Here is a 25,310-nt window from a genome sequence, read left to right on the forward strand (position 1 = left end):
GGAATATGTTCAGTGAATGAGGCAAGGGAGAGCAGGAAGAGAAAGACTAGTCTAATCAATTAAGGCAGTTAAAATGTTGCCTGGGAAAATAAATTCTATCTTGTCTCTCCCACAGAATCCCTATATAGTAATAGGCAAGTCACTTAAACCAAACTCTGTATTCCTGACTTTCTGGGTGCCTGCTTGCAGTCTAACTAGAGAAGTGTTGAGCACTCACAACTGCAATGGAATTCAACAGGTGCTGTGCTCTGAACATATAAAGTACTGTATATTGAAATCTCAGATCCTAGGTGTCTTGAATTGGGCACCCAAAATTTGTGGATCCTTTTGACTTTACACTGTCTTTCATTTCCCCATCTCCAAAATGGGGATAATTTCCTTCATCTCAGAGGGGTGCAGTGAAAATAAATTAATTAATGCTTGTGATGCAATTTGGCAGTCAAACTCCTGACAAACTGTGGTTAGAAATTTGAAATAAAATTTTGGAACTTCCCCAGAGAAGTTCTGCAACCAGGAGATGTGATTAAGTCATCCCACTTCTGTGGAAGCAGAACATATTTAAAATTTGGCAAAGTTATAAGCGACTGGAAACAGGGTCTTATAATGGGAAGTCCTGATCAACCTTAATAATAGCTGTTATCAACCCTGCACGTAATTGTGACAAACACAAGGAAGAAACTCTAAAGCTCAAACTGTTGGAGCCTTTACATTATTTATCTCAGATCATGGGGCAGGGTCTGCTCATTTATTCACTAGTACTCCCAAACTGTAGTCTTCCTCATTAATTGTATATATACTGTACTAGTTAGCTTCCTTACTTAAAAGATAAACCATTTTCTCCCATTTTATCTAAATGATGAGTAAATCTCATAAATCCTGTTTCACCAGAAAATGCCAATTTGTCTAACCCAAAATGCTTCACAGATATGGACTGGAGTCAATGAATTTCTGGTGATATACAGACCAGGCTTCAGGCCAGCTCAATTGGTGGGCTGCTGGAAACATCATGGCTTCCAGGGTTAAGGGCTCCATGGCAGCCGCACCATATAGGCTGTCTCGGGGCCAGGTGCAATGAGGTTCACAGGTTCCCTGCCATGGAACCAGGCACCTGGAAGGCCCTGCTCTAGTTGACGAACAGCTCCCAACTCTGCAGCAGGAATCCTGGGAGTCTAAGCTTCGATACTCCTGGCTCAGTCACGTTTCCCACGGCATCTAGGCTACCAGTTTTCCATGAGTCCACTGGGTGTTCCCAGGCTCAGTTTTGTTTCAAAATATTCTAAACAAGATGCTTTGATTATTTCAAAATGATTTTTTTAATTTTGTTTCTAAGAAATTTCAATTTTTTTGTTAAAAAATGGAACAATTTTTTTTTCAAAATTTTGGAATTTCCTGCAAAACAGAAATTCCAACTTTGACAAGCTCTAATTATGAATTATATTGCTATCCCATAACTACTTACTATAGGAACACCTCTTAGTACTACACAATTTGGCCTGGAAGCTTGGGAAAGTTTTTAATATTGTACAATATACAAAACTAATGTTCAGGTTTCTCAAGTCACAATCAATCACTTAAGAATAGAAAAATAACTTACCTATAGTAGCATTTCCCAATTTGGACTTTCCACCACCAGTCTTTGTACTGTGCATGTTCTGTGGCAAGTGCTGCCAAATCTAAAGCCTTTAAAAAAAATCCATACACATACATGCATCTTAAAACTGGCATTGACTTGAACAAAGCTATAATAATTCACACAAGTTGAGGACCTGTCCCAGTGTATTCAATTATTAGAAAGAGCGTGACTTGCTTTGTGTAATCTTCCAGACAACTAAGGAAGCATATTGATCAAATCCTACCCTATCAGAAAGATGGTGCGAGTCATGCCTGGCCTTTTTGGTGGGAGAGATGTAAGGGAGAAAATAGAAGTGAGAAGCATTTATGGCCCCTAAACTACAATCTGGAGTCCTTCTGAAGTCATCAGATTGTTGGATCAAGGCTTTAGATTTTAAGTTTTTCAGGGCAGGAACTGTGTCCTTGTATAAGTTTTCTTATTGCCTCCTACAATGGGGCCTCTGGGCACTACAATGATACTGAATAATAAGGGAAGGGGCTTTTGAAAGACGTGCAGAGGATACACTTGTCAGAGGAAAATATATCTTTTCCCAGAAAATCTGATGTGCTTAAATTTGTCCCTGTATCTCTAATTTTATAAAACTAAAAAAAAAAAATTCACTCATGATTCCTAATACTAGACATAAGACAAAGTAGTTAATACAATTCATCACAATCTTTTAGCACGTGCAGTTTATATGAAGTAAAATAAATTCTGAATTAGAAACATTAAATAAGTTACTGTTATACATTAAGCCAATCTGACAGATGTGGGTGAACTCTTGTATCCTGGAATCTTTATTCTCAGTGGTGCTCTGCATGGATCTATCTGTTCAGAGTTCATTTCAAGATGGGGGCTTAATTTCATACCAATGTAACTAGTATTGCTCACATATAAAATCATTTGCATTCCATTAGAATCTTGGCTTCTTTGTAGTTCAATGGGTAGAAGATAGAGCAGCATGTTTAAGAGACATCCTCTTGGCTAAATATTTGATTTTTTTTATATATATATTCAAACTAACACCCCCTGAGAAGGTGGGCACTTCACAACATAAAAAAATGAGATTTGTGCATACAACTTAGGTTCTATTAATTAAAGGGGGAAACAGAAATCTGACCCCAATTTAATCGGTCTCTATCAAAGTGGTTAGGTTGTAATTGTGTGTTTAATGAGTTAGTTGGAAGTAAATGATACAAAGTTCTGTTCTCTACATGAAGTGTGGGAAAGGGCAGAGAACAATAAGTTTGCTTAATTAGAAAACAGTAATATGAAAAATGACCTTTGGTATACCAATGTAAAAAAATCTTTAACACGTTAATGGGGGGGGAGCACAGATTTGAAAATTTGGAAAGCAGATAAGACTGAAACCTCCCTTAACTGGGGTCCATAAGACGTCAAATTACATGCCTGCTCAAAATGTATATGAAATAGGCATTACAATGAGTAAAGATGAAAATGCAATCAATGCTTGTGAAGAGAAAAGTCCTGAGTGTATTTTGGTGATAAGCATAGGAACAACAGTGGATGTTAATGTTCTTTGCCTTAATTTTTTTTTAAATACAGTTTAAAAAATAGAAGAACACTGTGCTTTCCTTCACCCACCCAAAGTATAAACTGGTGGCATTGGCAAACATCAAGGCAACACCCTGGGCTAGGATTACTAACCAGAATACAGAGCATTTGCTGCTGTTCCTTAAAACAAATGATAATGAGAGCATCATTAAACTTTCAAGCATATCAGACTCTGGTGTTCCACTCTTTGGTTGAAATAAGCTCAACAGAAGATGAACAATTTCTGAGCAAGTCTTTTAAATTGCCCCAGTGTCACTGCCATTTAGCTCACAATGTTTGGTCCACAAAATGAAAATCAAGAATAGTTCAGTGTCTAAAGAGTCAGTTATTCATGAATGATCCCAAAAGCAAATAAGAGTGAACAGCAATAATGGAGGAATAATTTCCTCTGAGTACATATATTTATTTTCCCTTACGTAAAATAAAGAGATACTGAATGCATTTGTGAGAAAGTATTAAATACTGTATTAAAGAAATAGAGTGCTTTCCCTCACTCCTTTCTCAAAAACTGGTAGTCAGTAGATTTTTGCTGTATTTCTATTAATAATATAGATAAAATATTTATATTGCATATGTTTAAACAAATCTACATACAACTGTACAATGGTATTCGTTAATAGAAATTGATAGGGAATTCAACAGCACTTAAGAGTGGTTGAGAACTAAATGGAGGTGAAACAGAAAAAAAGTTTAAGGCTTGTTTATTAAAATCATATTGCAGAAGACAACAGTGCATGTCCCGCAAAATGAGAGTAAAGAAAGATCCCCTCTCTCTACTAATATTTTTCTATCTCATTTGTAAATATTTCATATCTTTTTTTGAATGTGATTACAAGTTTGGCTGATAAAGGTAATAGCATTGATGTAATATACTTAGACTTCTGTAAGGCATATGACTTGGTACTGAATGACATTTTGATTAAAAAACTAAAAAGATATATAATTAACATGGCATTAAATGGATTAAATACATTAAATAAAAATGGATTAAAAACTGGCTAACAGATAGGTCTGAATGTAATTGTAAACAGGGCATCTTTGAATGCATGTGTTTCCACTGCGGTCCAGCAAGCATCAGTTCTTGGCCCAATGCTATTTTTATTTCATTATGTTCATTTTTATTAATGACCTGGAAGAACACACAAAATCAGCACTGATAAAGTCTGCAAATGACACAAAATTAGGGGAATGGAAAATAATGATATCCTGTTACAGAATAATCTGGATTGCCTGGTAAATTGGGCACAAGCAAACAATATGCTTTTTAATATGGCTAAATGCATAGGTGTAGGAACAGAGCATGCAGGCCATTGTGATGGTGCGTCCACCCCACACCAGCCCTTATGGGGTTAAGATGCCTCAGAAGGGAACAATTAACCATATAGACTGCACCTTGGGGACAGCCAGGGACTAATAAAGGCTAACGGATGATGAAGCCCAGCTGGGTAGGGGCAGGCTGAGTTTGTATAGAGCCAGGAAGTTTGTAGCAGAAGGGGGCTGCAGGGAGAGAGAGTCCGAGTCATTCTCTGCATACAGAGAGCTGGACTGGAGGAAACCCAGAGGGGAGCAAAAGCCCTGGGATCCTAGCTCTGCAGGAAAGGTTCACTTAGAGTCGTTGCAGGGAATAAAGCTTGTGGCAGGCAGAGTAGGAAGAAGCCCAGGGAAAGTGCAGCGAAGGCAGTGTGTGTAGACCTTGGCTGCTGATTATAGGGTCCTTGAGCTGTAACCCAGAGGAGCAGGTGGGCCTTGGCTCCTGGTGGAAAAGTGACATGGACTTGGAATTGGCACGGACTGCCTGAGACAGCATCTGGACAGATTGTCTGGGGGAACTTTGATACCCAGGAAAACTATATAGTGACCTAAATGGAGGCTGAGTCATGAAGAGAGAGCACTTGGAGTCCTGAAGAGTGTGAAGGGCCACAGAGCAAGTGAGCAACAGAAGAAGGGGTGTTAGACTGGGTGGCAGCTGATCCCCAGACTTAACCAGGAGGGGTGCTCCAGCGGTGAGTAAAATCCTTTTATTGATATGCTTACACAATGGGGAACACTATCCTGGGAAGCAGAGATTCCAAAAAAATATGGCTATCATGGTAGATAATCAGCTGAATATGAGCTCCCAGTGCAACACTATGGCCAAAAAGGCTAATGTTTATACATCAAAGAATCACAAGGATCTCTCGAGTAGAAGAGAGGTTATTTTAACTTTGTATTTGGCAAAGGTGTGACTGTTGCTGGAATAGTGTGTCTAGTTCTGATGTCTGCAATTCAAGAGGGACGTTCAGAGACGGGGTTAAGGTAAGAGCCATAAGATTGATTACAGAATTAGCAAATAAGCCTCATAATGATAGACTCAAAGAGCTCAATCATTAAGCTTAACAAACAAAAGGTTAAGGAGTAACTTGATTATAGTCTGTAGGTACCTATGTGGAGAACAAGTATTTGATAATGAGCTAGCAGAGTAACATGATCCAATGGCTGGATCTGGATGCTAGACAGATTCATGCTGGAAATATGGTGTAAATTTGTAACAGAGTAATTAACCATTGGAACAATGTAGTAAGAATTGTGGTGGACTCTATCATTGGCAATTTTTAAATCAAGATTGGCTGTTTTTTCTAAAAGATATACTCCAGGAATTATTTTGGGGAATTTCTATATCCTGTGTTATATAGGAGATCAGACTAGATGATACCAATGTTCCCTTCTGGCCTTTTGACTTAATCTATGAAATCACATTAGGAAGCATTTATTGCAATGTATGAAATCAACACAAGAATTGACTCTTGGAGGCCACCCCCACCCTCCAAATTAGTTCACGAAGCAACTGTGGACAAGATGCAGAGCTAGTCTTTTCTGACGCCTCCCACATCCATGGACAGGTATGGAGGACAGTTTTCCCTCGCTTGAGTGCATAGCCAACTACAGGAACTGCTCTTCCTGGTCCACTGGTGGAGGAAACCTGCCTGGACAGTGGCTTTTCAAGCCTTCTGGTTCTCTTCTTCTCACACCCAGAGGGCAGCTTCTCTGGTCTTGGAAGCATTAGCCTCCATGTCTCATTGCTTTCCAAAAGAGTCATTTTAGGCTGCCAGGATACCATGGCCCTTCATTGCTGAATAACCAAGTGACCCCGATTCAGGGGTGGGTGGGTGAATGAATGAGTGAATGAAGTGACTGGGATGAACAGGTGAGTAAGGGGTGAACATATTTGACTGGAAGGAGTGTGAGGGTTTTTTCCCTTGAATGAGATGAAGAAATGGGAGAACTTGTAAAGGGGGTTTGAGAAGGAGAAACTAAATATGGAGGAATGAGGATAAAGGAAGGAGAAAGGGAGCTGGAAGTGCATGAGATGAAACACTGCAAATAAAAGGAAAATAAGAGGAGCAAAAGAAAGGGAGATAAAGAGAGCTGAATATTAAACTATTAACATTAAAATGTAGATGTTTAAAATATAGTACCATAAGTTCACGCGCTACTGTAAACTTAGTCACAAAAGTATTTCCTACATGAGCTTAGAGAGTAAAGCTACAACCAGTTACTGATATCTCCTTGTGTCAAAACTGAAATGTCCCTGGATCCACAATAGGGACTCCAAAATACTACTACTAAAAAATTCTGAAATTTTACTGGACTACTCAGAACATATTGTTTGGTCCCTATGAACTTGCCAGTCCAGACCTGGAGATCCTGCTGTTAATATCCTTGAAACAGTTTAGTGATGTATTTTCACTTTTATTGGGTATTAATTTCAAGTTAGCATGTCTAAGTGATTTCATACCATATAACCCCTCTGTCACTGGTGGACTAGAGTTTCTGTTGGCGAACTATGTATTTGCATTGTCTTTGGCATCTTGGCATCAAAGCAAATAAGTAGCAATTAACATGTTATATATTCTGTTTCTTTCCAACACTTCAGACATTTACAGTCACTAATTAATTGGTTATATTTTGGATGCTAGTGTACTAAAGTTCAATCATATCAAGAGAGGTGTATGCAATCAAACTGGCAGACAATATTTGATTGATACAATTGAATACCAGATTAAAATTCATAGCATTACATCTGAAAACAATTCTGATCTATGTCAACACAAACCATGTGTTTTTCTGGTAATTATTGCTTAACTAGTTGAAAACAAGTCAAAATGGCATCATGGAAGCAGCAATTTGGGAGTTTAATTTTAGCTTCAGCTCCCTGAATGCATCCCATGCTCAATGCATTCTTAGATATTGCAGAAAAGCCAATAAATGTTTATTGAGCCATGTAAAATTGATATGAACACTTTTTTTTTTTTTTTTACCCCAACACCTACCAGATACCATGGTGATGAGTGTGACAGAAATACTTCATATGTTATAATGAAAAATTTTATTTTACTCATCCAACAAAATACACTTCTCCTGGGTGAGCTGGCAAGAAAACATTTGCAAACCTCGCTTAAGTAACTTTTGAAGAACTTTTGAACAACAGGTACATAAATTTAAATGTAATGTTCAATATACTATAACACTGGTTACATCTACACTTGGAGCTAAAGGAGTGATTCCCAGCTCACGCAGACTTACCCAGGCTACCTTTGCCAGTTTTTAAGTTCAATCCATTATTATTAATTAGAGTATTATTCCATAATCACAAACAACTCTCTCCTACTCGTAGCCTACATCTACACTTGGAGGTAAGGGTGTGATTTCTAGCTTGTGTACTTGCACTAGCTTGAGCAGTGCATCTCGGGTGACATGGGCAGTGGCTCAGGTTAGCTGCCTGGGAATCCAGGCAGGTACATACTTAGAGCAGCTTGCCTGAGTTGCCGTTTGTGCTACCCTAGTTATACTATTTCTAGTGAACTAGCTCAAGCAGTGTAACTAGGGCAGCACAAATGGCAGCTAGTGTGGGTATGTCTACACAAGTTGGAAATCATACCCCTAGTTACAAGTGTAGATGTCGACTGAGTGGGAAAGATGTTTGGGATGGTATATGTGCTAATACTGTAATTAGTAATAATGGATTGAATTTAAAACCAGGTAAGGTACTGTACAAAGTGTTTCCTGATATTCAGCCTACCAGTAAAATCTATAGGTTCTGGGATATTCTACCCAAGGAAAATGTTAGAAGTGCCACTACCGACGACTTTTTAAAAACAAGACTGAATACAGTGTAGGGAACAAATCTCATAGACAGGAGGATGGACTAAAATATGACCTAATAGTCAGGGACAAGTGTACTTTCCACCACAGTGGAACCAAATTCTGCAGCAGTGTTAATTTATGCTGTAATGCTAATGTATCTAGCATTCTTCAGTAATATTAATGTATTTCTATGAAATATCCCTCATTCCTATCCCTGCCACACCAATCAATTACAGTACATTGTTAAAAATACTAATTGATGTACAGTTTGTTTCACGGATTCTTTCCCCTGTCTTCTGCAAAGCTCTAGAGGCTTCAAGAATTTCAGTGGTGTTTGGGCAGTGCAGCTCAGAATCCCCTCCCTTCCCCTAGGCATGCCAGAGGAGGGATGGAGAAGCTTGTGGTCAGCTTTTGGGGACTTATCCTCTTGTTTCCCAAGGCCCTGATATTCTATATCTTCCAGGTAGTCTAGCTACCAAGAGTGCGGTTCTGGCTCCTGCCACTCCATGGCTACAAAATGAACTTTAGCTCTGGTTCCCTCAACCCAACTCTTGGATGGTTCTATAGAACAGTGAAGGGGAACATGCACTGTAATCAATTCATGCCTCTTTGTGGAGAAAGGCGCAAAGTAAGAAACAGATGCAGGCAGGTCCCAGCAGGGTAAAGAGACCCAACAAAATGTCTGGTCCTTGGCTACAGTAAAATACTGAATTTTATAGCAAAAAAGCTGAATTCCATGAAATCTTGGGGGGAGGGGGAGAGAATGACAAATTCTATAGCAACAAAATTGCAACATCCTTGGGGCCCTCTCAGGGACTGTTTCATGCTCTTTGTTGAATCAGACAGGTATTGGTTAGTACATGGTTTACAATGAGGTTATCATTACAACTTAGGGATAGAAACTTCATTTTTTAAAATTTTCTATGAAAGCTGAGATTGTGGAACAAGGGGTATTTCTGCAGCAAATTTCGCATGGGCCCTGCTGATAGGTCTCTTCCATCTAACTTCTATGGTGTTCCTGTTCTATTTTTACTTCTGAAAATAAAGGCATTAACATTTTAATATCAGTGACTTTTTCATACTTCTAACAATTTGCTTAAAGCTGCAATTTTTGTATCCTAAGAACTCAAGTAATACTAGAAGCCTTCGTTCAGCTGAAACCTGACAGACATGACAGACTAAGAGTTAGTACAAGTAAAAATGTATTTTGTATAGATTACTTACATTCTTAACGTCATTTTCATGGTGAAAAATGTATTCAAACAATGCCTATCAGGAGAACATTTAAAACAATATCATTACCTTATATCTTACAAAACAAAAACAAAATACCTTATATAATAACACTTTGTTTTCAGAACGTAATAATCACCAATTACTACTCTAAAATAACAAACCCCATTACACATAACCCTACTGAAACATTAAATGGCCTTTGAGTTAGATAAGCAAAGTCTACTGGTGGACTGTGGTGCCAAGAGAATTAATTTTTCATTCCTAATACAGGATATGTAACTAGTTGGGTTGTGTCTTTTTAATGGCTTTTTACAGTGGCTAATCTAGAAGTGAATGTGAAAGTAACATTGTGGGATTTCATGGTTGTCTCTCTACTTATGGGTCAGTGCATTGATCCTTCAGAGATTTATATTTGAAAGTCCAGATTTTTTTTCACGTTTGCACATAATCACTAGTAAAAAGATTCTGCATCTGAAACTTGGCTAACAAGTCTGAGGCTGCATAATCCAGAAGAGAATCCATCTCAATCTTGACAGCTCTGCAGTACTAACAAACATAGATGTATTATGGTCAGAAAATAAACAGCCAAGACTGAATATACAGAGGGAAAAGATTAGTTGAGGAAAAAGGTTCTGATTTTTTACAAAGACACTGTTCTGACCTGAACTGCATTTTAAGCAAACTTAATGCTGGTGACCACAATGAAGATCGATGTCCTCTGTTTATTTACAGAACTGGTAGCATAGGTCGGAGCACTGAAGGGTCACCTACCGTGAAACTTAATACTATTACTCAGGTACCAATCTTCCTTCTGATCTTATTTATTTTAAAAATATAATTTCAAAAAAATCATTTTTCTAACTGCTAGAGGCCAGTGCTGAACAGATGTTAGGTATTCTGTACACATCAAACTTGGAGTTAAATCATTAAGTCTATGGTCACGAACATCCAAAACTAAACACAATAATGAGGCAGAGGCTTCAAAGTTTAATAACTAATCCCAGCATTTTGGGGAGGGGGATTTCCTCTACCGAAAACAATTTTTTACAACTGACTTCTAGAAAAATCAATTTAGAAGAGGAAGGGAATTTAAATCCAGAATAAATAAGTTGGGTTCTTTGTTTTGGAAGTTAAAGAATTGCTAATGAATTGTCATTGTTGATGGGAAAAGACTCAACTTATCTCTTCCTTCTACTTTTGTCTAGAGAGTGATCTCTCTAAATCCAAAAGGAAACAAAGAACATTCAGAAACACCATGGTATCTTTCAGGGCCTTATCTTAGGCTTTTATCCCAAATGCTAGAGACTTATGAATATCTATTCTTTATCAACATAAACAGCTATCAGAAGAAAAGCCATAAGAAATGGCAATAAGAAAATTCTGAATGTTACATGTTCAGATGGAACAGTTTGAGGTGTGTTGTTGCAGTAGCATCCAAAGTTCCCCATATGATGTGGGTCCAATTGTGCTAGAAACTATATCAATAAATAGTTTGATAATTTATCAACTTCTTTGGTCTTCCAAAACAACCTTTGACAAAGCCCAGCAGAAGAGACAGCTAAGGAAATAAGTAGCCATTTTGCCTCCCACATCACATCTAAGACACGAAACATAGTTAGGAATAATGGTCAATACTTATCCTGGCAAAAAGTTAATAGTGAGATGCCACAAGATTCCCTATTAGGATGGAGTCCCAAGCAGGGAGGTGGTAAAATATACAAATTACTATTTATTTATGTTCTTCAAGACTCTGCAGAACACTGAGACCTGAGCAAGCCAGGGAAACAGGCAAACTGATGGCAGGTGAAATTCAGTTCTGATGAATGCAACACAAAGCACCCTGAAGGGAATAATTAATGGGTTCTAAATTAATTGAAACAACTCCGAAAAAGATCAGGGTATCACCTAAAGATAGCTCAATGATGTCTTCTGCTCAATATATAGCAATGGTCAAAAAAGTAAATAAATTAAGATGTATAAGGAATGGGAAGAATACTGAAAATGCTATGATGCAATTATATAAATCAACAGTATGCCCTCCCCTGGAATACAGTTTGATTTTTCGTTACCTTATCAAATAAAATAAAAACAGAAGGGGGGGGAGGGGGTCAGAAATGGGCAAAGTAAATAATTAGAGGCATGGAAAAGATCTTCCATAGAAAGGTGATTAAGAGCAAACATAAGAGATATATAATTAATTAACAGTATAGAGAAAGTAGATAGTTCACTAATTACCTTCTCTCATAATACAACAACAACAAGGAATCCTTCATTGAAAGGGAAAAAGCACAAACTTAAAACTGAAAAGTAAACATTTTCTTGTATAATTAGCCTGTGATATTGCCCCAAAATATCACTGGGGCGAAAAGCTTAACAGGATTAAGTAAGATTGGACATCTATATGGATAAAAATATTTAGAGTTACAATAATAAATCTTTATTTAAAAAGAAAGGGACATAAACCCTTTGAAAGGGACATAAACCCTCCTGCTTCACGACATAAATCAACCACTCGGTATTGAAAATTAGGAGGAAACTTTCCCTGGAGACAGACTATTCCTTTACTGTCTACCATATGATTTCTTGCACCTTGCTCTGAAATAAGAGATGCTGGCCAGTGTTGGAGACCAGATACTGGATTAGATGGACTACTGGTATGAACTAGTATGGCCATTCCTGTAGTCTAAAACACATAGAAAGACATGGTCCATGCCCTGAAAAGTTTATGATCTGAAGTGAGTTTCACTAATAAAGGAGAAAAGGGGAGGTAGAGGGAGGGCAAGGATAAGTTCACATGGTTACACAGGCTAGCTATTGAACTTAATGGTTATGAGATTTATCATCTCTTTGCACCTTGCAGATGTGACAGCTCAGAGTTTTACAATTTTAAGCAACAATCCTTAACACACAATGCAATGAGGATCTTAAATCTTCATCATGCTTTGGCTTTAGTGTCAATGTTGTCTTCTCCTTAAAAAAAGAATAATTGTAAATCCGTAAAAGCTGTACATTTTAACTCAAGTCTTACTTTCTATGAGAACTATTAATGTCATATTATATTTGCTTTCTAACATTGATCATTGTACTTACTCCCTGTGGATGTGTCTAGTAAGATTCATTAGCCTAAGTCTCTTCTGAGCTGAAACTGACGAAGACTGATGATTCACTTTAGATTTTGAAAAAATGCTAAGTTTTCAAGAGAGGTTTAAAAATGTTTGCATGCAGGGATGTTGATCACAAACTAAGTATTAGTCAACAAAAAAAAGCAAACATCTGGAATGTATTAGGAGCGTTGTAAGCAAGACACAAGTTATTCTTCCACTCTACTCAGCACTGAGAAGGTCTCCACTGGAGTATTGTGTCCAATTCTGGTCAAACCACTTCAGGAAAGATGTGGATGAACTGGAGAAAGTCCAGAGAAGAGCAACAAAAAGATCAAAAATCTAAAAAACATGAGCTCTGAGGAAAGACTGAAAAACTGGGTTTGTTTAGTCTGAGGGTGACAACAGTCTTCAAGCGCATAAAAGGCTGTTAAAGAGACAGATGATAACCTGTTCTCTGTAACAACTGAGGACAGGACAAGAAGTAATGGACTTAAATTGAAGCAAGGGAGATTTAGGTTAGACATTAGGAAAAACTTCCTAACTGTAAGGGTAGTTAATCATTGAACAAATTTATCTAGGGAGGTTTTGGAATCTGTCATTGTAGGCTTTTAAGAACAGGTTAGAAAAACACCTGTCGGGGGTGGTCTAGACAATACTTATTCCTGCCTCAGAGCAGGGTAGTGGACTAGATGACCTACTGAGAACCCTTCCAGTCACACTTTTTTATGATTCTATGGAAGTTATTACTGCAACTGAAGGTGTCAATTTAGAATGTGAGTATGCAAGCAACCTAACCATTCATCTGCATGTCAAGTTACCGAAGTTGCACATTTAGTTGCAGTAAACACATATTTACACACAGAATACCATCTGATTGTTTTAAAAATTTGTCCCATCATTTTAATGAAGTTTTCGTTTAAGTGCCTTAAGCTTAGAAGAAAAAGGGATTCAGAGTTCAGGAGAAATCTTCAACTACTGAGACTTCAGGAACTGCCCACATATTCCCATTTAAGACATTTGCAAAGATAGGGTTTGTTTTTGTATAACAGTGTACCAATAAGTATGTATTTACAGTCCTAGATAATGGCAATCAGCCTAACAGATTTAAAGACAGATACTATTCTCATATATGCAATGCTCATCATTACATTTCTAAAAAAGGGACTTTCACCTCTAGGTCACTAGCCAAATACAGTTCAGGTCAGAAAAGAATCAGTCCACCTGATAGCCTTTCAGTGGCCTATACAAAGTGAACTGTTGGGGCTCAGTCCACTTCCTTGTGGACAGGTAGCCATATAACACCACCAATACAACTGGCACTCATGTATAGAGACTCTGAGAGATCACCCAATGATAAAACATGAAACATAATTACCCGTGCGTCCCTTCAGGTCAGGACTGAGATACATTTTTGTGGGGAAGACACACTAATATACCTGTTCTGTTAGTAGAGGACTTCTGTTACTCTGGCTGTCAATCACAAGAACAAAGCTAACAAAAAACATACGAGCACTGATGCTAGTGGGAAAACAGATCTAATATGAAAAAGGGAAGTCATGCCTTGAAAGCAAAGAAAAAAAATCAAAACAATTTAAATCTTTTTTTAGTATAATAATGTAGACTTATTCTTCTTCTAAATTCATCCACAAAATTCTCTTCTTGGAGATTGAACAAGGTATTTTATCTATCTTGAATGCATGGTTCAAGATCCATTAGCTGATGTAATATTTCTTGAAAGTAACTGCCTGTTCTACCACCATGACATCATAATGGCTTATCTATGTTCAAAGTCTCCTTTTAAACTTTGATTCAGTATTACCTCTTCACAAATGTTTTTCCATTCTAAGTCAGACTGCTAGTATTTGTGGACCAAGCATAAATACACCTTATAAGGTGAATTCTTTAAACTGAAAAAATGTTACATTTTCTCATTTTAAGATTACAAGTTTGAATGTAATGTCTTCTTACTAATAGCATAGAATGGATATGTGAAATGTAATTATTCCCATTTATTTCTTTTCAAAGGAGGTTTATTAGAATAAACAAGTATAAAAATATACTTAGGGTGCATACACACCTTTACTCTCAGATTCTGAAGAGTCTATTTTGAGTCTGGCAACCTATGTAGAAGATACATTGGCCTTACTATGTTAGGCTGCTGCCCACACAAAACCTTCTGTAGATAGGAGTTTTGCAGATTAGGTCAGGAGGGAGGGAACGATCTTATGTAAATGAATTTCCAATATTCTGAACTGGACCCACCCATCTCATCTTATTGGGGCTGAACAGCCTGTTGGAGTTTGCTAATCTTAGATCTTGAAAAGAAAGGAGAGGTAACCAAGAGGCATAGACTGGTGAGAGGTCTTCCAGCTCCATCCATTGGGGTATAATAGGGGAAAGACCTAATGTTTTCTTGAAGTCCTGAGTATCCTCGCTCCTTATGATTGCAATTTCTTTAGACATGGTTGGTGGGAGAAAAAGGTGAGGCTTTAGTTTAAACAGCCTTTGCTACTTTCCTTCTGACAAAGCTGTTGGAGTACAATGTTTGTGCTCAGAAAGAGAGGGATTTTGTTTTTTTGTTTAAAACCTTCCCCATCTAAATGAGGTGGGGGAATAGCTGACCCCAATATTAGGACAATTGAGGTTCCAAATAAGTCTGCTGCACACTTCATTTCTAAGACATATCTATTGCCCACTGCCAATTTACCACAGTATTGGGGATATGAGGATAGTATGAGAAGTACCTAATGCAATATTATGTGGCTGCTAACGAGAGTACTTCCTTCTCTGAGTAGCGAGCAGCCGCCTCAGCTGCTGGACTTTGAAAGATTGTGGCACCCCTATAGTCCAGCAGTTGTGGAGGAAAGAAATGTAGAAGAGATATCTAAAGATAAATTAACATTGAAGTGATATTAAAGATAGCAGAACACTGACCAAAATAGTCACGTACCTTTGCCAACTTTGGTTTTTGAGCATATTTTGCTAAATTCAGTCTAGATAAGTTTATGAAAGGGCCCTCTGGATTCGTAAGCATAGAGGCCTGAAAAAAGTGTTAAACAGAATGAACCCACTACATGACAAAAATACATTTCAAATATCAACTGAAAACACCTTCAATGAAAAAAAAATTATAAATGCAGTGGAGTATGCGTTTTAAAAAGGCTTTTTTCTTTTTAAACAGAGTTGGGAAGAACTGCTTATCGTGTGTGTGGGAGGGGGGCGTGTGTGTGTGTGTGGGGGGGGGGCCAGGGTTCAACAATTTTGCCTACAAAAAAACCTTCCTGTCCAATTATACTAGTTTGCATTATATCTTCAAGCCAGACACACACTATTGTTAATTTTGCTAATGCAGCATAAATTAGTCAGACTTAATCTTGGTAACTAACTGGTGATTGAGAGAAACTATTGCTCTTGAACAGTGCAATAAATAAATAAATGGAAAACTTGGAGAGGTTTCTATCTTGCTTCTGTTGAAGTCAACAGTTTTCTTCATGGACTTCAGTGAGTGAAGAATCAGGCCTGCAGAATTTCCTTTTGTGCAATTTTCTGTTTGCATATATTTTATGCATATTAAATACACTTGACAATTTCATTAAGGTTTGATAGTTAATCTATATTTTAAAAATTATTTAAATAAAATGCTATCTACTTCATATTACCTGAAAAAAGTCAAGTTTGGAAAAGTTCTCAGCTGTAATTTTTAAGCTCAACTACAACATCATAGAAGAGAGAGCCATCCTTTACAGTAGTAAAGCCAAACCACTCACTGTTCCTAATCTGACATATCTTCCAGAAGCACTAGTAATTGGGCGAGCAGTATGAGCAGTTCTAGGAGTTCTTATAGCCTGTTCCATAGTGCCTGGTCGTCCACCTTGTGTGCTGGGTCGCACAAACCCTGTAATAGGTCTTCCTGATTGAGTCACTGGCCTAAATAGAATAAACAAATGTTAAAATGAAGAGCAGATGAGGATAATGTGTTCATGGAATCATAGAGATGTAGGGCTGGAAGGGACTTAAGAGGTCTTGTAGTCCAGCCACCTGTGCTGAGGCAGGACCAACTAAACTTTGACCATCCCTGATTGGTGTTAGTCTAACCTATTATTAAAAATCTCCAAGGATGCGGTTTCAACAACTTCTCTTGGAAGCCTACTCCAGAGCTTAGCTACTCTAATAGTTAGAAAGCTTTTGTAATATCTAATCTAAATCTCCCTTGCTGCAAATTACGCCCATTTAAATTACTACTTTTCCTACCTTCTGTGGACAGAGAAAACAATTGATTACTATCCTCTTTATAATAGTCCTTTTCAGATTTGAAGACTTATCAGGTCCCCCCTCAGTCTTATTTCTGAAGGTTAAACATGCCCCTTTTTAAAAAACCTTTCCTCAGATCAGGTTTTCTAAACCTTTTATCATTTTTGTTGCTATCTTCTGGACTTTCTCCAATTTGTCCATAATTTCCTTAAAGTGTGGTGCCCAGAATTGAACACACTACTCCAGATGAGGCCTCATCAGTCCTCAGTAGAGCTGGACAATTAATTAATACACCACAGATGATATTAATCTTTTTTACAACTATCACATTGTTGGCTCATACACTATTTGTGATCCACTATAACCCCACATTCTTTACAGCAGTACTACTGCCTACCCAGTTGTTGTTCATTTTGTAGTTGTGCAGTTGATTTTTTTCTTTGTAAGTGTAGTACTTGCACTTGTCTTTAATGAATTTCATTTTGTTGATTTGAGACCAATTCTCTAATTTCTCAAGGTTTTTTTTTTGAATGCTAATCCTATCCTCGAAAGTGCTTGCAACCCTCCCAGCTTGGTTTTAGTCGTGAATTTTATATGTGTACTCTCCACTCCACTATCCAAGTCATTAATTAAAATAAAACTCCACTAGATACATATATCCCCCCAGTTAGACAAGAATCCATTGTTAATTATTGTGTGCAGTCTGTCAAATAGTTACACACCCATCTTCTAGTAACTTTATCTAGACTATATTTCTCTAGGATGCTCATGGGACTTGTCACATGGGACTTGTCACATGGGACTGGATATTTAAAAACAAAATATATGTTTAGTGCTTCCCCCTCCATCCACTCTAGGTCAGTAAACTGGACAAAGAAAGAAATTAAGTTAGCTTGGCATGATTTGTTTTTGACAAATACATGTGGCTATTATTTATCCTATTATTTTATAGGTGCTTACAAATAAATTGTTTCATAAACTTGTTCCAGTATCTTTCCAGGTATCAAAGTTAGGCTGATTGGTCTATAATTCTCCAGGTCCTCTTCTCTTCCCTTCCCCTCTCGTCCTTTTAAAGACAGGTACTATGTTTGCCCTTCTTAAGTCATCCTGGAGTTGAACTTGTATTTCCACCAATTTATCAACACAGAAACTCCACACACTTAAACCTAACACATTTTGTAATTTGTTAACATTTAATGTTACATTAATGTGCAGATCCTAAATTTAACATATTTAAACATAAAAAAATGACAAATATAAGGAAACACATACCTAACAGCTGGACTGGGACCTCCACCCTGACTGGTTCCAGGCAGTTTCAAAGAAGTTCCTGGGCCTATAAAATAACTGTATTATCATTTACAGGTTGTATACAGCACCATAAGGTTGCATGGCACTTAAAGAGAATGAAGACTTGGTCCTTGGGCATGGGACCTTTACAGTCTAGATTTTGTGACATTTTCTTGGGGTGTCCAGAACTGTAAGTCATCCTGTTCTTCTGCCTTAGGAAAAGAGGGATTTGTTGGTGCAAAATGCATGACAGTTCCCTGCCACCACAGTCTGTTAGCCAAACAAACTCCTTAGAATGCCACCAGTTCTAACTTTGCTCTTTAGATTAACTCTTGGTGCACTTCAATTCCCAAACTCTCCAGAAGTCTCTCTGCAGCACCAAGCCCTGTCACTGGATGCCCACAGAAATACCAAATCCACTGTCTTTAAAGAGAGAATACACACCAGCCTGTTGGAGCAGCTGAAGATGCAACCCTCACTTTAGTATAATAGCACTGAAGTTAACAGATCAATATGTTTATTAATAAATAACAGAGATTTAAGTGATATTGAACCAAGACAATTGAAACAGAAAATGGTTACAAATAAAACAAAAATATAATCACATTTTCTGGCAACAGAAACTTAACTCAACAGCGTACAGTCTTTGTTATCCTAATGCAGTTTTTTATCTACAGCCACTTCTTAGCATCACCAGCCTCACGTGGTTAGGCATCCACCATTCACTGAATGCAAAGAGCGTTGACCTCTTTGTTCCCTCAGAGATGGGTAACAAGATGCCCTTTTGTTTCTCCTTATTCCCCAAAGTTCATTGTCTTTTTGTCTCAAGAGTCAGGATGACCACTTGGGATTCAGACTGTGGTGTATCCTTTGGTGTGCTATGCCATGCTGTTACCTCATCTTCCTTATAACTGATTATCACAGATGCAAATGAACTGCCTATTATCTCTGGCATCACCATGCTCAATTTACATTAGAGACACAGGCAAAGAAGTAGATCAACATTCCTTTGTCTAAGACAAACTTGCTTATCAAATCTACCCCCAAAAATATAATTTAGGAACATATTTCCAGCACACACACATATATATCACAAAATAATATTCATGACTTAGTGTGTCACCAGCCTTCATTTAATACTTCACATACCACCCTTTACAGATATATACTATCACAACAATTCGTTTGGTGTACTGAGTTTGTCATGCCTGATAAGAGTTACAGAACAGTGGACCCTCCACCAGTTGGCAATGAGGGACTCTTAGGGTCATGATATGAAAGGATACGAGTTGGGAAGAGATGACAACAGATAAAGAAGGATGTGATGGAATACATAATAGAATTATAAGAATGTTTCTTTTGTATACACCATATTGGATCCTTTCCTTTTGTTAATTAAAAGGATGGCCTATAGAACTGAGTAAAGTGTATGTGGGAAAAGGTAGGTTTTGAGGAGGGATATGAAAGAGGAAAGAGAACTTGGGTGATCTATAGGATCAGAAAGGATGTTCCAGGTGTTGAAAGTATGACCATTTTCCTTTGGTCTCCTGTTCTCCTAACTCTTTGTGGTCCTGCCCATGCACCTTTCTAAATTCAGTCAACCTGTTAGTAACACTTGCATACACTTTAACAGAGTGCATTAGGGAAGATATCTTTTGTCCCCTTCTTTCTGTTATTAGAGGTCAGAAGTACATTTGTTTTCAAGAACAGACCATAATGAATTCTCAAGAACAATTTAAGAGTTAAGTATAAATCAGAAGTTATTTGAAAAATAGAATAACATCAAACTAATTAGAAAAGGAATGTTTTTCTACCACTTAATCCTGCACACTCACCTGATTAAGTAGGCCAAAACCTTTAGTTAGAGTACAGATAAAGAATACAAATCTTACATTATGAGCCCTAAATTTGTGTCAGTCTTAGGGCCTGATGAAGCTCAGACTCCTTCATCAATGGTCATAAGGCACTTTTATGCTGAGTGCTATAGAAGTCAATATATAAATAAAATAGTTTGACCATTTCTCATAGGCTGGGTCTCTGCCTTTCATCTATTAGTTTTCCCCTCTCTTATTCCACCACCTGTTGCTCTCATTTCAAAAGCTCTCTTGAACTTGCACACTATAGATATCTATTTTTATCTGTATACATCTTGCTTAGAGTAAAGTTCATTTGCATGATATAAACTGCATCTACTAGCTACCACTGACAGTCTTTCCCCGAGGTGCCAGCCAGAAGGTCACCTCCTTTTCAGTCATTGTTTTAATTGCAGGCTGACTATATTTTTCCATAATGACTCCTTGTTGAGAGAGGCTGATGGTGAGGAATCCTGAGAAGGGCTGTATGGAAGAACCCAGGAAAGAGCCAGAGAGGAGGCCTAGAGATGGGCTAAAGAAGGATCCTTGAGAAGGGCTCGTGTAATAGAAAAGGCCTCACCAGCAACAAACTCTCTAGGAAATGGTCCTGGGAAACAGTGTAGCAGGGCAGTCTTAGGTTAGGGCATACTGCTAATCACAATTTAGGACTCCAAGGGTGGGACCCATATTAGAAGAAGGGTGTGTGTCCCTTTCCACCTCCCCAGTGCTAACTCCTAGAGAAGTGGTGCGGAAACCCATGCATTGAGAGGGAAAGGATTACTGAGCCTGGGTGGAAGGCTGATGGAGAACTACTAGTTTTTGTTGGGACTCTTGCCTTGAAAGTAGACTTTTGCTTTGACTGAAGGGCCAAAGCACCAAATCAGCAACATAAGGTACACACCAAATGAATTATCCAGTCAGAGGGGAACCCATGGCACCAAGTATGGGGAAATTGTGACAACAGATGCGTCCCAATGCCAAGGCAGGTATGCTGCTGTTATATTCCTTGAGATGCGGGCTTTACATAACTGGACAGATTTAAAATACATCAGACTGCCAAATTATTATAAACAAAACTATATTTTTTTCAGCTGAATCTCAATATATATTTTTATAATGCCATGTTATAGTATTATTAAACATTTATATTGTGATAGTCACAATGCATAGAAACCAACACTCGGTTGGTCCCTATAGTACGTATTGTACAATTATATACTAAATTGTGTCCTGCCACAAGGAACTTTCATCTAAATATATTAAAATGATGTAAGCCCTGTACTTACGTGCAACTTGAGCAATGGCATTTTCATCAAGCATCATCTCTGCTATTCCTTCCTGATCTACATCAATTTCATCCACATAAACCATTTCTGTTAGAGCTCGTGTTTTCAAACACCAAGCAGCCTAAATAAGGATAAAGCAAATAAATTAAAAAAAAAAAATCACACTTTAAGTACTGGAAAGGAATCTAAAAGACATTCAATTTTAGTAGGTTTTGAATCCCTTTGTATTTTATATTTTGCTTGGGTTGAGAAAGGTACTGATTTGACTGACTGGTGCAGGTGGCAGAATTTTATGCACTATAAATAAAAATGTTAGGACTTGTAGTGAGGGGGCGTGCCTTCCCATGGAGACGTACAGGGAGGGATGGCCCAACCCCTGGTGGGCAGAGCCAGAACAACCCTGCCCGCCACACCGGAAGCAGAGGGGCGGGACAGGAAGTATAAAAGATGAGCCTTCTAGCTCAGTTGGGAGGGAGCTGCTGGAGGGAAAGGACATCTCTCCACTGGTGCTGGGGCTCCAGCCTGACCGCTGCACTGCTGAAGAGTTGCCCACTACCAGGGCCCCAGAGGAGCTGCCTGTGATGCTGAGGGCCTGTGGGGCCTACCCCTGGCCAAATACCCCGAAGAGGCTGATGGTGACTCAGAGGCCCAGGTACTCCAGGGAAGGGGGGTAGGAAGGAGCCCAGGGGAACCGGACGATAGTTCAGTTGTGTTGTGGCCTGCAGCCATGTCAGCGAATTGCAGCTGGAGCCCCACTCACCCAGTGGCAGAACAGTCTGCCACTGACAGGGCCCTGGGCTGGGACACAGTGGAGTTGGGAGGGCCCATGTCTCCCTTCCCCCTTGCCACACCACCCCTGGGGTGGTTGTCACAACCTGGCCTGTGAAGCCTCAGAGGCCAATAGACTGCTTGCTTGCCCTGCCCTGCCTGAGGGCCAGGGCAATAGACTGCTCAATTGCCTCTGACCTGCAGGAGGGGCTAGGACCCCTCTTCTGAAAGTTCCCCTTTGAGTTTCTCCACGCCCATGAGTACAGTAGTGAGGGGGCGTGGTCTCCTTCCCAGATGGACAGGGAGGGATGGCCCAACGCCTTACAGGACTAGTCTTTGGAACAAGCAATTGCTTGGGGTGCCATGGCTGGAAACATTGTTAGCCCCAGTTCCAAATCACCCATCAGTCTCCCCTTAGCCCCGCCATTACAAAAGGGGAAGGCAAATCATGGCTCTATGTACCTTATCTTAGGCAGCTTAGGGTACCAATAAAAAAAAGTACAACTAACAGTGAACAAAGTTATCAAATGAGACCCTTTACAATGCTAACACTTACAACAATATTCAGTTTCAATGCAGGCAACCTTTAAAAAGGAGAATCCAAATTTCCTTGCTTCAGAATATCAGCACTAATAAACATGTACATCTACACATATACTAAGTCTAACCAACTGCACAGTATTGGATGGTGAACTAGACTGGCAAATGGCTCAAGTGAATAACCTGGAGGATTATATGAAACGTAAATTACTCAAGGATTTTGCTGTATGAAGAGTTCAGTCTAGGCTGTTTCACCTATCAAATCAGATGGGAAAAGCTTGAATGGTTAAATAGAAACTCTGGGGAACTAAGTTTGCAGATCTAATTGCCTTCTTGATAACTTAATATACATGTAATGTACTTACAGGCCTAGGATGATAAAAGGGATTCCAAGTTCAATCACTAATTTTCTTTCAGATGAAGAACAGACCACAGTAACCATTCCAGAATGAGATGTCTTATTAAAATAATCAGGTTTACTTTTTCCCTGACACTGGCCTAAACAGACCATTGGAAAACCATGCTTACAGTTTGCAAAACAGGCATTTCAAATGAGAAATATCAAGGTTAATTCATCCTCTAATGAAACCAAAGGTCAAATACATCAGGACAAATAATCTGTTTTTGAATCCAGAGACAGTGGAGGGCCTGTAATTTTTATGACAACCTTGAATTTGCATTCAAAATTTACAGTTAAGAGTTCATATCACCTTTACATATTTTCATGAAGCTCCATGCAAGTATTTTATTTCAATGCTGCATTCATCTTTTTGAAGCTGTGTAATCCTGAAGTCCAATCTAGGCTTTGTCTATACCAGCTATTTGCTGAAATTGGAGCTATCAGTGTAGCTGAATCAAAGCCAACTTCTAGCGAACACAAGAAAAGCTGTTTTGTAGTGCTTTTCCATGAAAACTGCAGCTTCCTTTTTTATACTGGTACAGCTCCACCAATTGCTGAAAGAGGCCAATTCTTAGTATAGGCAAGGTCTAGATAAATCTTCACTCTTTTTCACCAACAAGAACTATCAGACAACTTCTTTAAAAAAAAACAAAACAAAAAACCCATAAATCCTTTTGTCATTATCAGTCAGCTATTAAAAAGTTTGGGTCCTTAGGTTGTGCTATGTTAAACTACTAACTGGGCATTGTATAGCCAACAATAATCTTAAAAATCACATACTATCTCCTAATTACACATCAGACTTCAGATCAGAGTATTGCTTATGGCAATGCTTCAGTTATCTTGTATGTAAGCTGCTTTCATTAACTGTTTGGCATACGACAGTAGTAAACATTAGATGTTACGTATGTATATATGAATGTAGAAAAAGATGTTCTTTCTTTTTGAGAAATACCCATTGCCTTTCTGCTAATCTCATCAACAGATAAGGGTAGTTGAGTTGGTGATAGATGCAATTTGTGCCAATTGCTGGCAACATTGGTTTAGTTTTAACATGTACCCAGCTATTGGAAGGATAGATGAACTCTGGAGAAAAGGGAAACAAAGCCCTCAATAGTAAATATTAAAAAAGCAGTCAATTTAAAATATCATTTACCAAATACATTGGTCTACAAAGGTTTAAAAACAAATTAAAGGTACTAAGGACTTGTCTATACAGAGACTCCATGTAGGCCAAAATGTAAATTTACAGTGCTCTAGCCTGCTGTGCACCAAGTGGCCATGAGGACCCTGCTGCTGGGCACTAAACGTTTTGTAGTGTATTTTGACATGCCCCTGTTTAAAAAAAAAAAATCTGTGTATTCATACCCAGTCTTGCCATGCACTAAGTCTCCACATAGACAAGCCCTATGGAATTAAATGAAACAAACATCACTATACAACATCCCCCCCCCAAAAAAAAAATACTGGTACTTTATAAAAATTTTTTACCTGAAACACTGTGAATTCAGATTCAGTCTCCTAGAAAGCATAAGAAAAGAAGGTGTGACATAAGAAATGGAATCAAACAATGAAAAAATAAAAAACCATAAATGGAAGAGCAATGTAACAAATTATAATACTAAATTATACTAGTGTGACCTCCCTCAGCCACTACCCACCATTACTAGATTTTACTCCTCTACTTTTTCAAGACCAAAGAGATGTTTTCCATAACAAAAGTAGATTCATAGCAAGTAATATTTCAGATATAGCTTCGTTTCTTGTTTCAGTTTGGTCACATTTGCCAAGTCATAGATTAAACATTAAGGGATTTTAAAATTTAAGAATACCAGGTGATTACTCCATATACAATTATTTTTAAATGTACAACATTTGAAGGGAGAGCTCAAAATACCATTGTTAAACTTAAGTGACTCTCAGAAGATAAATCAAAATTTTAGGTCCAGGAATATGTAACAAAATCCTCAGACAGGGCATGCATGAAGAAAAGGGTTCCCACCAAAAATTTTTTTTTGTTAGCAATTGATGGCTTCATTATGAAGTTCTTAAAAGAAAATATATGCACACAAACAAGTTTGTGTACACATTATTATAGAGACAATGTATTTAATGCAATACATACACAAATATGCAAAACATTATTTAAATTAATACTATAGTAGTACAGCCACCAATTAGATAAGGCACAACACCAAAGGAGGGGGAAAAAAAAATCCCAACAACTTCAAGGTAATATTATGGCAAGTAAATTTGGGGGCCTAAAATTTG

At 38.1% G+C, this 25,310-nt stretch overlaps 1 protein-coding gene across 1 annotated transcript in view; it reads right to left on the reverse strand.

The window, feature by feature from the left end:
• Positions 1 to 25,310, reverse strand: part of TTC8 (tetratricopeptide repeat domain 8) — a 57,852-nt gene that overhangs the window by 19,919 nt on the left and 12,623 nt on the right. Inside the window, exons 2-8 of the mRNA XM_067556335.1 lie at positions 24,531 to 24,560; positions 21,332 to 21,452; positions 18,175 to 18,238; positions 16,419 to 16,578; positions 15,602 to 15,691; positions 9,536 to 9,580; positions 1,595 to 1,680 (exon numbers count right to left, since the gene is read on the reverse strand). Coding sequence (XP_067412436.1) covers positions 1,595 to 1,680; positions 9,536 to 9,580; positions 15,602 to 15,691; positions 16,419 to 16,578; positions 18,175 to 18,238; positions 21,332 to 21,452; positions 24,531 to 24,560 — 596 coding nt within the window. The remainder of the gene's footprint in view (positions 1 to 1,594; positions 1,681 to 9,535; positions 9,581 to 15,601; positions 15,692 to 16,418; positions 16,579 to 18,174; positions 18,239 to 21,331; positions 21,453 to 24,530; positions 24,561 to 25,310) is intronic.

Source organism: Emydura macquarii, unplaced genomic scaffold (assembly GCF_026122565.2).
Source record: "Emydura macquarii macquarii isolate MOO-44397 ecotype Brisbane River unplaced genomic scaffold, CSIRO-AGI_Emac_v2 contig_1713, whole genome shotgun sequence".
Lineage (NCBI taxonomy): Eukaryota > Metazoa > Chordata > Testudines > Chelidae > Emydura > Emydura macquarii.